Genomic DNA, 15,053 nt, shown 5'->3' on the forward strand with positions numbered 1-15,053 from the left:
GTGATATCATTAATTTTTTATTTTATTTTTAAGTTTATTTTTTATTTTATTTTTATATAAATGACGAAAACTATTGAGATAACAAACTACAACGGTCATGAGTTCAAGAATTTGTTCTTCGTTCCTCGTGAAAATACATTCTATCAGATACGAGGGAGAAAGGGTAAAGTTAGTTTGAGCGTTTATGAAGGAATGAAGAATGGAAAGTTTATACAAGCATATGATACAAACGGTAAGCGTGTTTCATTAGCTTTGTCAAAACTTACTAACATTTATTTTGACAGTGACTTTGACCTATATGAAGAAGAAAGTGAGTCAGAAGAATATGAACTGTTATGTGAAGCACAGCAATGGGAGGAGTTGCAATACTTTTGTAAGTGAGAACGTTTATTTTTTTACAGTAGTGAGGTGAAGTGGTTGGCGGCTTTGTAAATATTTAAGGTTAAGTTAGTGTTGTCGTTTGTGTTGTAAAATATACGTTAACGGTTTTGTAAAGTGTCAAATTCACAAGTATTGCGTACGGAGGAACGCAGTGCCTCCATACACGAGACTTGTATACTAACTTCTAGTTCATCTGAATTATTTCTAAGCATATTCTGAATTATGATTGTGAACTCTGGGAACTAATTATTTTAGCTTCTGGCAATTTAATTTTATGATAAATATTTTAAATATAATATGTTTATTTAAATGATATGTTATATTTAAATATGGGGTGTCCCAGAACCCGTGAACATCTCCATATTGAAATGAGCTAAATAAGTGCTATATATAATATGTTTATTTAAATGCTATATTATTATGAGTTACATTGCTTACTTATTATAATATAAAAATATCAATTTACTCTCGAGATGCTCACGGGTTCTGGGACATCCTATAACATGAAAAGATGTTTAGTCATCTCCAGGTGTCCACATACCACCCTCCCACGCAGCAATATCACTTTTTATGCTCTTCTTAGCCTCTTCAAAGCATTCCAGAGCATCCTCTAAATCATATGCATTATTATTTGTATATCTAGGCGTAATTAGTGTAATGAACATTGCATAATTGTTTACTGCGTATTGAAGAGGAAACTTCGAATTGTTATCTCGTTTTCTTATATCATTAGTGATTTTTTGGAGCTTTTTAGCAATTTTAATATTATTACTTATTACTGCATAGTGAAGGGGGAGTTTTCCATCATTGTCAGCAACATTGACACAACTGCCATTTGAACCTTTCAAGAGCTTTATGAGGGAAACTTGTTCATTAATAACTGCATAGTGTAGAGCAGTTTTCCCATCATTATCAGTTGCATTTACATCAATGTTGTCTTCCTTGGCTAATAGTCTTGCAATGTCGGTTATATTATTTATAACTGCATATTGTAGAGCGGTTTTTCCTTCCTTGTCAGGAACATTAACATCGCAGTGGCCATAGGTGGTCAGAGATATTACAACCATGACATTTTCATTTATAACTGCATAGTGTAGAGCGGTTTTTCCTTCCTTGTCAGGAATATTAACATCGCAGAGGCGATACTCGATCAGTTTATCTAAAGCTTCGGTTTTATCATTTATAACTGCATAGTGAAGAGCGGTTTTTCCTTCCTTGTCAAGAACAAAAGCATCGCAGAGGCCAGACAGGATCAGACTAATTGCAATTTTAGCATTATTATTTAAAACTGCATAATGTAAAGCAGTTTTTCCTTCGTTGTCTATGGCATTTTTAAGAATATTATCGTAACCCATTGGACAAAAGAAGCTTACACGGTGAAAACATTCTGCAGTATAATGAAGAAGAATTTTTCCGTATTCATCTTTCTCATTTCCATCGCCATTATCGATGTGATAATATCTTTGGGCTGCAATTTTTTGAGCAGCCCTTACAAGTGCTTGTGATTTGTTATCAATGAATTTTGGCAATATAGAAAGAACTTTTTCCAAAACAGTTGGGAAATAGCATATTTTTTCAACGAATTCCTTGATCTTATTTTTTCCATCATAATAAATAAAAAGCGCTGGTATATAGGGTGTCCAAAGGTGCGTTTAGCACAGCGCTCTATATGAGACTATTAAAGGAGATATATGCTGATTATAAATATATAATAAAAAATATGAATAGATGTATATGATGAGTATGTTGTATTTTGGCGCCATGCCGGGATATAAAATGAATTTTGAGACAAGAGGCGGTTTCGCGGGAAATTTTGGCGGGATTTTTTTCATTTTTTTAATGAATCATAAAGAAAACATCCTCGCTCTTGCAAAAAAATGCAAAGACTGTAAAAAAATCTACGAGACATTGGTAAAATGCTTCGGTATGGATGCTCCTAGCTATTCCACTGTAACGTATCATGTTAGGATGTATCACTTCATGAACAAAAAGGCGCCCATCATAAAAATTGACAAAAAATCGCCGGATCAAAGAAAAATCAAAGCAATTCTTCAAGCGCTAGATGAAGACCCAAGAGCATCACTCAGAAGGATAGAGGAGATGACAAAGATACCACGTACAACAGTCAGTTATTATCTGCACAATTATTTGAACTACAAACTAGCGTATACACGTTGGGTTCCGCACAACCTTAATTCAGTTCAAAAAAAATCTAGAGTCCAATCTTCGAAAGAGCTCCTCTCTATATTGGGTGCGTATCAATCCAAGAAGTTTCGCTTTTTAGTAACAGGGGACGAGTCTTGGTTTCAATATGCAACAGAAGCCAAAATCATGTGGATCCCGAAGGATGAAAATCCGCAAACATTCCCGAAGAAAAAAATTGACACACCAATGATGATGTTGTCGGTTTTTTGGGGCGTGAATGGCATCATCGCAATTGATATTCTTCAAAAACCTAATACGATGAATGCTCAGTATCTAATTGACAATGTTCTTACTCAAATTATCAATTCTGATGAGTTTGAGAAATCCAAACAACAAAAACAAAAGTTTGCAATTCATTTTGATAATTCAAGAGTTCACAAAAGTCATAAGGTAATGAATTACTTGTTGGAAAACAATGTCAAAGTTGTTCCAAACCCAATTTATTCACCTGATATTGCACCCTCTGACTTTTATTTATTCGGCACGCTAAAAAAGAGAGCTGAAGGACGCGAATTCGCGAGTCCAGATGATCTTGAAAATTTTGTAAGAGAGCAATTTGAGCAATTTTCTCATGATGATTTAAAGCGTGTCTTTCAAGCCTGGATCGATCGCTGCGAACGCGTGATTGAATCCAATGGTGATTATATTTAAATAAACTTTATATATATGTAACTTGTTTATTTCTATTCGCAGTATTCAGGTTTGTGCTAAACACACCTTTGGACACCCTATATTATTGTATTTTATGCATTCTTCGACGTCGATTGGAATTTTATGTTCGTTCATCAAGAATGTAACAAAATCGATGCTGTGAGACATGATTGCATACTTCATGCATTCATCATCTGGTTTTTGATCTTTCAAACACGCACTCATAATCTCTGGATTTCCTCCTAAAAATGAAAGAAGAAGACAATTTTTTGTGATTTTTGCAGAGAATTTTGTTCTCAAAAACTTGAAACAATTGACAGAGCCGTAATAACAACATAATTCAAGTATATATAATTGTTCTCTCACACACGGAATGAAATCAAAGTTGGCAAGTTTGAGATAATTAAAATTTTCTTGTTCTGTGAATGGAATAAACAAACTCACATCATCATCAATAATTGTTTGCAAAAATTTAGTGTAGTAGGATGAAATATCATCAGGAAAAGATTCTTTGAACAGCTTTTGCTTTAAGATCAAATAAGATGGCCAGTACCCATTGTTTTGTTTTTCTGCGTTTGAAATCATTTCCTTTAAGTGATCCATTAAATATTCACCCGAGTTATTCATTAATTTGTTTTTAATTTCTTCACAAAAAGCATCGATTTCGTCTTCATTTGTTATATGCAGTCTATACAACCTAGACGTAATATCATCATAATCTTTGAAACAATCAATAAAATCGTTATAATGGAGAATATTCATGAAAATGATTTGATTAGTTTACGATAAAATTATTTTAAAATTTTAAAAAAAATAGTCGGAATTTTGCGATTTTATGTAAAGTGACATATTGAATGAATTTCAGGTGAGTATTTTTGGATAAAAATCCATTTGGTAATTTTTTTTTCAATCAAAAGATCAATTTTGCAATTTTCAGTTTAGCATCAAGGATATGAGCTACATTATTGAATTGAAGTATATGATGGCTTGTGATGCATGTAATATAATCATGCAAGCAAATAGTTATTAATTGCTTATTTGATCAAAACACTGTCAAAAGCAGTTTGTTGCAGGAGGAAATATTACTCAATCAGTGGATACTTGAAACATATGTAAATTTTTTATCTGAAAAAAAAAATCAAATCCCGAATTAAAACAACGAAAAACAATAATCGTACATTTAATTAAATAACATTAACCGTAGCTAAGTCTTTTTGGATTCTTTGCAACCTCTTTAACTTCTTTCTTCCATGTATTTTCAATTAATTTCCTTGAAAACAATTTCCAAGTGAAGTAGTAGCTGGTAAACACGCGCTTCACTTGAGGTACGTGTGGGGTGTGGAAACCTCCTGTGTTGTTTGAATTCTGGAACGCTTCTAAATCAACTTCGTTCTGGTAACCGCGTAATTTCAGCTGATTTGCGAACAATTGCCATTTAAAGCGATAGCTAGTTAAAAGAGAGTTACTTCTAAAGTTATTTGTGATTTGTTTGAAACGTTTATTATCAGTTGAAGTTCCTAATTTAATAATTTCATCATCATCTGATGGATATTCATCATCACTACTCATTAAAGCGTTTGAGGAGGCAACTGAGTATGCATATGAGCTTCTTCTACTGAGAGGAATATTATTTTTATCTTCAGCTTTTTCTAAAAGTTTCATGGTTCTCTTAAGCCACAGTGACACCTCATATGAATTGTCAAGTTGTCTAATTCCAGTATTACCGATTTCTTTGTAACTCATTATTTATATAAAAAGTGACAAAAATTAAGATAATTGGAAAAAACACTCACTTTGATTGATAGAAAGGTTTGTAATATTACAAAATTAAAATCTCGCCGAATTCCAAAATGTTTTGATGAAAAGACCAAAAATTAGGATTCCTATCATAATATATGGATTGATAAGCTCCACATACATATGGAAACAGGTATCTAAATCAAAAGATCGCGTGTCGAATCTTGAATTACTTGAGATGGGATACATTAATTAGAAATCAAGCAAACGGCTCTAATTCTGAAAAAAGCATGAGGCTTCGAGAAGTCGATACTTCAAACCTCAACTCAAATCTTAGATTTGTCTAGTTATTAAAAGAGATGAAAGAAAAAACATTTTCCGTTATCAAAAAATATATAGAATAACTCAACGTATAAGAATATTTCAAAAAAATCAAGGCAACGTAGATATTAATATCTTAATATGATTTCTATTTTTGTAAATTAAAGTTTGTCTTGATTTTTTGACTTGAATTTGTATTAAATTAAAAACAATAAGGTATATTTAACTGAAATATAGTAATATCGTAAATGGTTTAGAATAAATATTTGCAATAACATATTCTGATTTCTTATTTCTTCTTTTTGAGCTGTTCCTCTAAATTCTTAATTTCTTCTTCTAGGCGGGCATTTTCTGCGGCGATAGCGGCGGCATCTACTCCTTTTGGACACCCTAAATATTGTTTGATATATTCCATTGGATCATTTGGTAAGTCAACCTCGTCGAATAAATTGATTAATACTTTATTAATTGAATCGACAACACCGGATTGCTCTAAGTAATTTCTGAATTCCGCTTTGTCGTCAGACATTTAATACTAAAAAGTGACAATTTATAATTTAAAAATCCCATTTACAACTCCCCAGTGCTATTGTTTCATATTTTGAAGAATTTCATCTATAATTAGCTTTAGCACATAATACTCGAACTAGCATTGAGATATCGCTCCAAGTTCAGTTGAAATGGTGGAAATTCACATAGAATTTTGGATCATGAATCAATATCGCAGGAACATTGATCATCAATGCGAATAGCATCACAAAATACTAATAATCCTTGAGTGTTTAAACATTATCGAATGAAATATTATTATTATTGAGTTCACATTCCAGAGCATGCAGGGAAATAGTCATTCGTTCGTTCAGATTAACGAAATATGAAATATTTAATAGAAGTTATTATAAAAAAAAATGAAAACATAAAATTCGCTTATTGTGATGTAATTTTAAGACTTTATGCTGCATTACTCTCAAGATAAAATATTTTAATAAAGTTTGTGTTTAATTGAATACTGGTGCATATAATTTTCTGACTGAAAGTTATGAATAAAAGTGACATTTATAAAAAAATGAAGGATGAGGAATTGACGGACGTTGAAATCAACCAATTCAAAATCTTAGAAGTTAAAACGAAAACAGCAATATTACGCAATATGAAAGGAGAATTTTTATCTAACGATAATTACGAATTTCTTCTTTTAGGTATCGTAGCTCTTTTTATCCTTTTCATGATTTACTATAATGTTCCTAGTAGAATATAAACTACAAAATTAGGCAATTTAGATTCTTTAAGAACATTCCTAACCTAATCATGAAAATTCGGCTTATTTTTTTATCAATTATCAATTTGATATATTTGTCTACAGTAAAAGTATAAAATGTTTGCTCTCTTTAGCTCCAAAATTTTAATTTGTTTACTCATTAGTTTTTATTTGGCGGATACATAAAGGCATGCTAAAATAAACAAAGCATACTCATTTATTAAGGAAATAATGCATAAAATTGACACTCATGAAACTTCTAAGAGTGATAAAATATTAAAATAAGATTTAAAATACTTCGCGAAACACTTACATAGCCAAATGGATGTCTCTCATCACCTTCAATTTATATTTAAGCCTCCACTCACATTCCAATACCTTTTGACTGTCAGAGGGTGATTCTCTTTTTGAAGGCAAAATAATCGTGAATCAATTTTTTCTTTTGAATAATATGTGTAATGGTGGGTATTTAATTACAGAAATAAATAAAAAAAATTTATAATCAAATAATGAGTGACAAATTGATTCAATTTGATGGGCCTCATGTGAAACTAATCCAGCAAATCAAAGAAAATGAAGGCATAGTAGTTCTCATTTTCTATTCTACGTGGTGTATTCATTGCACTCGTCTTTTAGCGGCATTACCAGAATTGATGGTCGATTTCCCTAATGCAACATTCATCAAAATCGATATAGATAACAACCAGCAATCAGCGAACTCATTTTTTATCAAAACAATTCCGCATGTCATTATCAATAAATCAGAAGATGATGGCTATTCTACATTAGATTCAATAAACGGTTGCAACATAGAAAGCATTCGTAATGCAATCAAAGCAGCACAATAAGATTCAAATTCATAGCCATTTGCAAATTTGGATTCTGTTTCGGAATTATAGAAGTATATCGACATTTAATTTTAAATGTTTAGTACTAGAGTCTTTATTCATGTTCTATTTACTCGAGTTATTGTTGTTTCTTTTTTAATAGTAAATAATTATTTGTAATTATCATTTAATTTCCAATATGTTCTAATATAAAATCGCCCCCTATTGTTTGTGATGTTAATGCATAACTTATGCAGAATTTTTTAACTAATATTCAAAAAATAATTTGAAATTCACAGAGCATCATTATTGTTGAAACATTATATGTAAGTTTTTACTAAATCGAAGTAAGTATGATAGTTGAACGATTGATTAAAATTCCAATTTAAAGAATATAATCCTAAAAATTATAATGTTTTTATAATTACATTAGATAATTATAAATATTATTAAAAATATTGATATTTTGCCGAATTGTATGTTATAAGTCTCTCTTTAAAAAATCCAAAAATACCAGAAATCATTGAAAATATCGAAAAAAATGTATTTTTTCACCTCAAAAAAAGAAAAGTAAAAAAGTTTGGAAAATTATAAAGCCTGCAATTCGATTAGAGGCATGCAAATTTCATATAGAAACATCACTAAATTGATTCAAAGTAATATCGATTAAAAATCATTTGAAAAAGATTAATTTAATGTAAGTTTTAGAAAAGACATTTAGGAGTTAAAAAGAAATTCGCTGTTAAGTATTATCAGATTCTACTTCATTTGAAGTTTTATGGTTCCATTAACGGAGAATCGACTAACTCGCCAGATGTTGTAGCAATATTAACAGTTTGCTGGTATTTGGCAAGAATGGTACGTAAACCAGTCTTTAATTGACGTGGAGTCATATCGCGATTTTGACGAAGAAGTTTTCTGAAGTTGTAAGAGAACATACCTTGTTCACTGTTCTCAACGACAGTCTGTTTAGCTGTTTGCTGATCGCTAGCAGCAGAAATCGAAATGATATTTTCTGGAAGTCTACGTCCTTTGAAGTTACCACCCTGGATATCCCAAACGGATCCTGAGTGGCAAGCATCGGTAAGAAGAGTAAGCTTGCTTGTTGGATTCTTATGGTCAATAAGATGAGATATCAAAATATCATCGACCATAACGCCATCTTTGAAGAAGAATGCTTCATCATAGCCATCAGCTTCATCACCTTCAATGTCTTTGACATTTGTTCCATGTCCAACATAGAAGAGAACAAGATGTACTGTTGTGTTTTCGAAGAAGTAGTCTAATTGCTCAAGAAACTGGCGCTTAGTTCCGTTTCTTAAGTACCAGTTCTTGAATCCGAATTGGCCGACGATTTTGGCCATATTGTAAGCATCATTATCGGGTCCATCACCAAGATCATATTTTGTACCATTGTAATCATTAACAATGAACAAACCAGCTCTTTCCATACGTGATGGAGGTGGATTTCTTGTGACATCTCTTGCAACTGTGTTTAATTTGAGGACTGCTGTCATGAAAAGTGATAGTTATGTAAACTTTTGTAAAAAAATAGAACCTTATTCTTAACTCATAACTCCTTACGATATTTATCGAAAAACAACAATGTTATATCATGTGTGTGGAATGTAAGGATGCATAATCTTTCGATTTTTGGCTTTTAGAAGATATTATTTATTAACATTCTGCTAATTCTATAATAATAGTGCATCAAATGTCTGTTCTTCTGATTTTATGGCCATATTAGTTAGTTTATGATAGTGTGAAACAGTGAGATTTATTGTTGAAGAGTGAGTGATTGATTTTTGATATAATTTGTAAATTTACAATTTACATGTCAAATTTCATAAATAAATGCCTGTTTGGGGACAGTCATTAGTATCATTAGCTCTTACCTATCAGCGTGCCGTACCGAAATTCCTAGAAGAAGCTTTCGAGTTTATCATCAAGGATCATCTCGATCAAGAAGGTTTGTTCCGTATGGCGGGAAATGATACCGAAATCAAAGCAATGATCAGCAAAATCGATATCTTAAATCAGCTTCAAGCTAACAAAAATACAAATCCATACAATGTATGCGTTATTATTAACAGATTTTTGAGAGATATTCCAGGTCATCTTTTCATTGATAGCAACGCTCAAGCATTTCAGAAATGCACTACACCAACACAAGTTAAAGATATTATCAGAACTCTTCCTGTAATTAACAGAGCTGTTATTTCTCGTCTTTTTGGATTTTTATGCATGGTTGCAAAGCACTCCGACAAAAATAAGATGACCGCATTAAATCTTTCTATCGTTATGGCTCCAAATCTTGTTGATGATGCTTCCAACGCAACATTTTTGCTTAATAAGGATGTCGTTTTACTTATGATTAAAGAATACGCTGCAATCTTCGATGATATGTCATCTCTTGATTCCAATGGAAACTGGATCTCAGATGATGCCTTCTCACAAATCACAGGAAACGTTGTTAGCGCATTCCTTTGCCAGAGTAGCTTCATGATGAAGCCTTTGACTCCAATTAAAGTAGAAAAGCAGGCACGTATGATTCGCAACGTCCGCATTGAAATCAGCTCTTTAGACCATATTATGAACGATTTACTTTCGATTAATCCTTCACCACCAAGTCATAATGTTATACAGCTTACAAAGTTGTAAATATTCGGTTTTATCATTAGAAATATATTTCTAAACAATAAGTTTTAATATTCCCTTTTTGATATTGATGACTATATGATTTTACTGTGAATTGCAGCTTAAAAACTTAATATTCTCTATTAATTTGCATAATTTCATGAATAAAATTGAATTTTCTTCACATATTATAGAAAATATATTACCTCTTCAACATATATTGGCGCAAAGACTGTAAAAATCGAAGAATGATCTGTTTTCATTATTATATATTTATTTTTGGGCTTTCAATTTGGAAGATTCCAATTTTCTTGGATTTTAGAGATCCCTGCAGTTATTTTTCCAATTGAAATCCATAAATTAATGCATTGCCACTTATTCTGGCTGTTTTTGTAAAGAGAATGTCGAAGAGAAGAAATCATTTATTGGCGTGACGCACCAATCAAATAAATTTTTTAAAAAAATTTAGATAATGTCGAAAGAGAAGAAATCATTAAAGTCAGTGACTGAACAGATCACATTCACCTTCTCACAATTGACGTTAGATAATGTTCCTTTCTGCCATAAAACTCTCTCAATCAAAATGCATTTTTCAATGAACAATTTTGCAACAGATCCAACACCAGTAGATAATTTTATTGTCCAATGGTCAAAAGTTATAGAACTTACACGTCCAATTACAAAAGATACTTTGGGCCATTTAACATCATCAATTATTGACGTTTATGTATATACTCATACAGTTAAAGGAAGTGGAAAGGAAGAGATAGCAACCGGCAAATTCGATTTATCAAATTTAGTACGCACTGGCGCAAAAACATTCGATTTACCACTTACAAGCTCAGTATTAGAAAGCAGCTTACATTTTAATGTTGACATCAAGGGTGGAAAGGATTTCTTCGATAAACAATTTGATCTCCAAAATCAAGAATTAGCTCCCTTACCTAAAATTATTGTTTCTTCTAAGAAGAGTTGGTTTGTTTTCCATCATAATCAAGATACAATTGAGTCAGATGCTATTCATTTAGCTGATGTTTCAATGAATCAAGCTCAATCCGGAAAAACGGAACAATAGAATTTTATTCGGTTTGTAAAGTCTGTATCAGAGGAAGCAATGACATTTAGCGCCATTTACACTATTAATTTGGTCAAAATTAGATTAATTTTTTTCGTAACTTAATTGCTTACATATTATTGAATATCTATCATTATGTATTTTAAAGGATCTTTTTCTATACTCGAATCTTTTTCCACCCTATTTGAAATGAAAAAATCGAATAATTTTTTTGCGTTTGGTATCAAAATACTGAATATCGCAAACGAATTCGATCCATTTGAATGGAATGAATCTTCAACATAATTATTTTTGCTCAATTTCAAATTCAATATTTTTGATCTTGCCCATTTCAGCTATATTATACGGAGTTAATTGAATTTCTTAATGATAGCAACTTATATCCCAAATGAAATGATGCTTTTTGAAAAAAAAAGTATTTGTTAGTGAGAAAAAAATACGTTAATAACATAATGGAGAAATTTGAAACAGAATTATTGCAACTCAAGGATATCAGTGGCATTGATAAAGCCATTTATCCATTAAATTGGATCCGTTGGGAGTCCGAATACAAGACTTCTAGCGGAATTCGTGCTCCTCCGTGGCGTCAGAGCGAAGGTGATATCGGTTACATCCTTGCAAGCACTCACGATAAGGGTGTTGTTGCTATTCTTTGCAAGAATGATGAAACATGCGTTCAAATCAAAGGCTACATCGTCAACGCTGATGGTGAAGAAGAATTAGATTATACACCACAAGGATCTCCTGCAAATACACTTACAGAGCTTCTTAGTGGAATTTCCGAAATTTTCAAAGAAAAAGCTCCAACAATCACAAAGGAGGAAGCAGAAAATGCTGCAAAATTCAAAGCTCAAGAAGTTCATAACGATTTGGATACACTTCCAACACCAGTTCTTGTCCTCACACAGCCAGAAGATGAAAATGATGAGGAAGGAGACGAAGAACAGGAACAAGAAGATGATGAGCCAATTGTTCCATTCCCTAAGCAGACAAACTCAGATGAATATTCTACAATCTATCCAAAGATGAAGAATTTCACCGCAAATACAGCTGATCCAACAAATACAGATCTTCAAGACCTCTGCAATAACCCAGCCCTTAAAGAACAAGCTGGTCAACGTGCTGTTCTCATGGCAGGTGCTATTTCAGCTATGCGTGATGTTCTTTGCATGAAACAAATTCGTGAAGGAAATGATACACGTCGTAGTGCTCAAATCGAAGCTGCTATCAAGATTTTCGCAGCTATTTCTCTTTCACCAATGATTCGTCGTCATTTGGCCAATGAAGATACTGTTAAGATTTTCATGGACATTTTAAAGAGAGATGAACCACGTGTAATGAACGATCTCTTCACAACAATCGCAAACTGCTGCCACAACACAAAATTCCGTCACATTATCCTTCGTAACAAGAAAGATCAAGGTGTTGATGCCTTCATTGTACCAATCAAGAAGCCAGAGTACGCTTCACAGGTATGCTATGTTCTCTACAGCTTAAATAGAAGCCATGAAGCTGCAAGAATCATGGCTAACTGCCACCTTTCGAATGTTCTTGATACATATACAACAAAGAAGGCACTTGCCAGCATCAGCGAGGACCTTATGCTTAACATTACACGTCTTATGTACAGTATGGCCGTCTACGGAAAGAATGAAGACCGCCAGATTACAGATCGCCAAATTACTTTCTTCTGCACAGGTCTTGGCAAAGAAAATGCAGAGCTTTGCGAATGGTCAGTTCGCGCATTCACTATTTTCCAGATGAATGAAGAGCAAACTAAGCAATTCTGCCAGAATAACCAAGATCAGTGCCAAGGACCACAGAAGATGACACGTCTTCTCGATAATACAAACGAGAAGGTCATCTTATCTGCCCTTGAAACCATTTCCGTCATTGGAAACGTCGCAATGATCAGAGATGAACTTTGCAAGCTTGGCGTTCTCAACAAACTTGCAACATTATGGAAATCACCTCAACCAGAGATTTGCAAGGGTGCACTCAAAGTTATCGGTATCCTTACACAAAACCAACAATGCTTACAATGGACAGTTCGTCAGAACATGATTCCTTCATTACTCGAATATCTTAACTCTACAGACTCTGACTTCGTTATCTACGCTTCCAAAGCTATCGGAGCTTGCTGCAATAATCCAACAAATCTTAAGAACCTTATCCAGCAGAATGGCGTCCGAAAACTTTGGTCATTGATGAAGTCCCCATCACCAGGTGTCCAAGCAGCTGCTACTCGTGCTTTAGTTCCATTCCTTAAATCTCCAGAATCTCCATCATACGTCAGAACATTCGTTGATGGCTTAGATTTATTAGTTGGACTCCTCAAGAGCCAGGAACCAGAAGTACAAGCAAGCGCTTGCATGGCAATCAGTGAAGTTGCAAAGGATAACGAAAACCTCGGCGTTATGACAGATTTAGGTGTTGTAGAACTTCTTTCCCGCTTGTTATCTACCAAACTTGACGTAGTTCGCAAACCACTTGCTGACGCTATTGGATTTGCTGCTAATTACGGAAAGAACAGACGTAGATTTGGCGAAGAAGGTGCCGTCGATCCTTTAGTTTCATACCTTAGACCACCTTCATCAAACCTTGAAGTACACGCTGCAACAGCTAAAGCTCTTAAAGCTCTTTCTGAAGATCAGGAGAACTCAAAGAGACTTTCACAGGCTGGTGTCGTTGATTACTTGTTAAAGATGGTTGATAGCCAGGATGAGGAACTCCAAATGGCTGCTGCTGTCGCTATTAGAAACATTAGAACTAACAGACAATAAAATTTCCTTTTTTTTTTGGATTTATTTTAAAATCATCATATCATTTTATATTTTTATTAAGATAATCACATAAGATTGTAATATTTGTTACACAACTATGCCAAATAAAGTTATTCACTAAACATTACATCAAATAATTTCCATATTCAGATTATTGATTTGCTCAAGTAGCCTAAATTTTGTATCAATCATCTAATTTAAATCATAATTATCAATGGAATACAGATACAATGATATGTTTACATAAAATACATGCTTTTTACGTCACCAAGTTGAAATTTTGTTTAATTTAGTAATTTTGGAATCTAAGATTTCTCAAATAGCAACAAGAAGACTTTATATGAAATATGCAAATAAAAAGTAATTGAAAATTAATGATCTCAAAACAAAATTTTTTTACTTTGATGTTAACATTTGCTCTATATGAGATTTAAGCTGTGCAGTTTGTCTCTTAAGAAGGGCCGTTTCATCAGCATGTGCTTTTTCTTTTTCTTTTCTGTATTCTTCATCTTGTTTCTCAATATTTGCTATTTTGTTTTCTAACTCTTTATTTTTCTGTTGTAATGCTGCAATTTCATCCTTTAGTCTTGCATTTTGGGTTAGAACGTCATCTTTGTTCTGTTCTATTTCCATTGATTTTCTCATTCCCCAAGTAATAGCAGATTCGTATAATGCTTGATATGCGCTAATTGTTGTTCTCATTTCATCTCGAACCTTAACTAATAATAAACCTCTTGCACTGCAATCAATTGTAACTTCTCTAATAATTTCATCAAAGCATTGTCTGTAAAGCTCTGATCTGATTGGACATATACCTGTTTCACGTGCTTTCTGCTTTTGCAATTCAGCGTCTAATTGCTGTTGTAATTTAATAACATCGCTGCGTGTAGAAGGTGTAGTACTAACATATTGAATTAAATCTTGGCCATTACTTTTGAATTCTCTAGGAGGTAATATTTTATTTAACACATCTCTTGTTAATTCTTGTGTTTCACCTGGTATTTTTGCGCCAACATTGGCAGCTCTGGCTCTCCAATCCTCACCACCATCCAGAACTGGAACATCATACTTTAATAATGTAGGTTTCGGCTTCTCACTCATATAAAAAACGAATTCCTTTGAATGAAATCATTTTTAGGTTAAATGTAATGATATGGGAGTTATTATGATTGTGAAGA

The 15,053-nt window shown here is 32.9% G+C and overlaps 11 protein-coding genes across 11 annotated transcripts, besides 4 other annotated features; 6 read left to right on the plus strand and 5 right to left on the minus strand.

The window, feature by feature from the left end:
- Positions 1-564: part of a mobile genetic element that runs on past the window's edge.
- On the plus strand, positions 61-381 carry TVAGG3_0059680 (uncharacterized protein; the record flags this gene model as incomplete). Its single annotated transcript, XM_001579209.1, has 1 exon — positions 61-381. The coding sequence occupies one exon, from the start codon at positions 61-63 to the stop codon at positions 379-381; it is 321 nt and encodes a 106-aa protein (XP_001579259.1).
- A 332-nt stretch (positions 565-896) lies between the features above and the next one.
- Positions 897-1,736, minus strand: TVAGG3_0059690 (cyclin-dependent kinase inhibitor 2C-related family; the record flags this gene model as incomplete). Its single annotated transcript, XM_001579208.1, has 1 exon — positions 897-1,736. The coding sequence occupies one exon, from the start codon at positions 1,734-1,736 to the stop codon at positions 897-899; it is 840 nt and encodes a 279-aa protein (XP_001579258.1).
- Positions 1,737-2,013: 277 nt separating this feature from the next.
- Positions 2,014-2,041: a terminal%2Cinverted (terminal inverted repeat of Mariner transposon ID:TVAGG3_0059700).
- Positions 2,014-3,317: a mobile genetic element.
- On the plus strand, positions 2,110-3,237 carry TVAGG3_0059710 (Mariner transposase; the record flags this gene model as incomplete). Its single annotated transcript, XM_051221362.1, has 1 exon — positions 2,110-3,237. The coding sequence occupies one exon, from the start codon at positions 2,110-2,112 to the stop codon at positions 3,235-3,237; it is 1,128 nt and encodes a 375-aa protein (XP_051106348.1).
- Positions 3,290-3,317: a terminal%2Cinverted (terminal inverted repeat of Mariner transposon ID:TVAGG3_0059700).
- Positions 3,318-4,339: 1,022 nt separating this feature from the next.
- Positions 4,340-4,980, minus strand: TVAGG3_0059720 (uncharacterized protein; the record flags this gene model as incomplete). Its single annotated transcript, XM_001579206.1, has 1 exon — positions 4,432-4,980. One exon carries the CDS (start codon positions 4,978-4,980, stop codon positions 4,432-4,434), a length of 549 nt encoding a protein of 182 aa, XP_001579256.1.
- Positions 4,981-5,516: 536 nt separating this feature from the next.
- Positions 5,517-5,832, minus strand: TVAGG3_0059730 (associate of C-MYC AMY-1 family; the record flags this gene model as incomplete). Its single annotated transcript, XM_001579205.1, has 1 exon — positions 5,585-5,824. One exon carries the CDS (start codon positions 5,822-5,824, stop codon positions 5,585-5,587), a length of 240 nt encoding a protein of 79 aa, XP_001579255.1.
- A 1,184-nt stretch (positions 5,833-7,016) lies between these two features.
- On the plus strand, positions 7,017-7,519 carry TVAGG3_0059740 (cell redox homeostasis; the record flags this gene model as incomplete). Its single annotated transcript, XM_001579204.1, has 1 exon — positions 7,063-7,401. One exon carries the CDS (start codon positions 7,063-7,065, stop codon positions 7,399-7,401), a length of 339 nt encoding a protein of 112 aa, XP_001579254.1.
- A 337-nt stretch (positions 7,520-7,856) lies between these two features.
- Positions 7,857-8,906, minus strand: TVAGG3_0059750 (cysteine-type peptidase protein; the record flags this gene model as incomplete). The annotated part of the gene is made up of 1 exon (XM_001579203.2): positions 8,157-8,897. The coding sequence occupies one exon, from the start codon at positions 8,895-8,897 to the stop codon at positions 8,157-8,159; it is 741 nt and encodes a 246-aa protein (XP_001579253.1).
- A 328-nt stretch (positions 8,907-9,234) lies between these two features.
- Positions 9,235-10,096, plus strand: TVAGG3_0059760 (GTPase activator protein; the record flags this gene model as incomplete). The annotated part of the gene is made up of 1 exon (XM_001579202.1): positions 9,235-10,041. The coding sequence occupies one exon, from the start codon at positions 9,235-9,237 to the stop codon at positions 10,039-10,041; it is 807 nt and encodes a 268-aa protein (XP_001579252.1).
- Positions 10,097-10,453: 357 nt separating this feature from the next.
- On the plus strand, positions 10,454-11,261 carry TVAGG3_0059770 (uncharacterized protein; the record flags this gene model as incomplete). The annotated part of the gene is made up of 1 exon (XM_001579201.1): positions 10,490-11,092. The coding sequence occupies one exon, from the start codon at positions 10,490-10,492 to the stop codon at positions 11,090-11,092; it is 603 nt and encodes a 200-aa protein (XP_001579251.1).
- A 283-nt stretch (positions 11,262-11,544) lies between these two features.
- TVAGG3_0059780 (armadillo repeat-containing protein 4 (armc4) family) lies at positions 11,545-13,875 on the plus strand (the record flags this gene model as incomplete). Its single annotated transcript, XM_001579200.1, has 1 exon — positions 11,545-13,875. The coding sequence occupies one exon, from the start codon at positions 11,545-11,547 to the stop codon at positions 13,873-13,875; it is 2,331 nt and encodes a 776-aa protein (XP_001579250.1).
- Positions 13,876-14,271: 396 nt separating this feature from the next.
- TVAGG3_0059790 (dynein heavy chain binding) lies at positions 14,272-14,976 on the minus strand (the record flags this gene model as incomplete). Its single annotated transcript, XM_001579199.1, has 1 exon — positions 14,272-14,976. One exon carries the CDS (start codon positions 14,974-14,976, stop codon positions 14,272-14,274), a length of 705 nt encoding a protein of 234 aa, XP_001579249.1.
- Positions 14,977-15,053: the final 77 nt, after the last annotated feature.

Source organism: Trichomonas vaginalis, chromosome IV (assembly GCF_026262505.1).
Source record: "Trichomonas vaginalis G3 chromosome IV, whole genome shotgun sequence".
Lineage (NCBI taxonomy): Eukaryota > Parabasalia > Trichomonadida > Trichomonadidae > Trichomonas > Trichomonas vaginalis.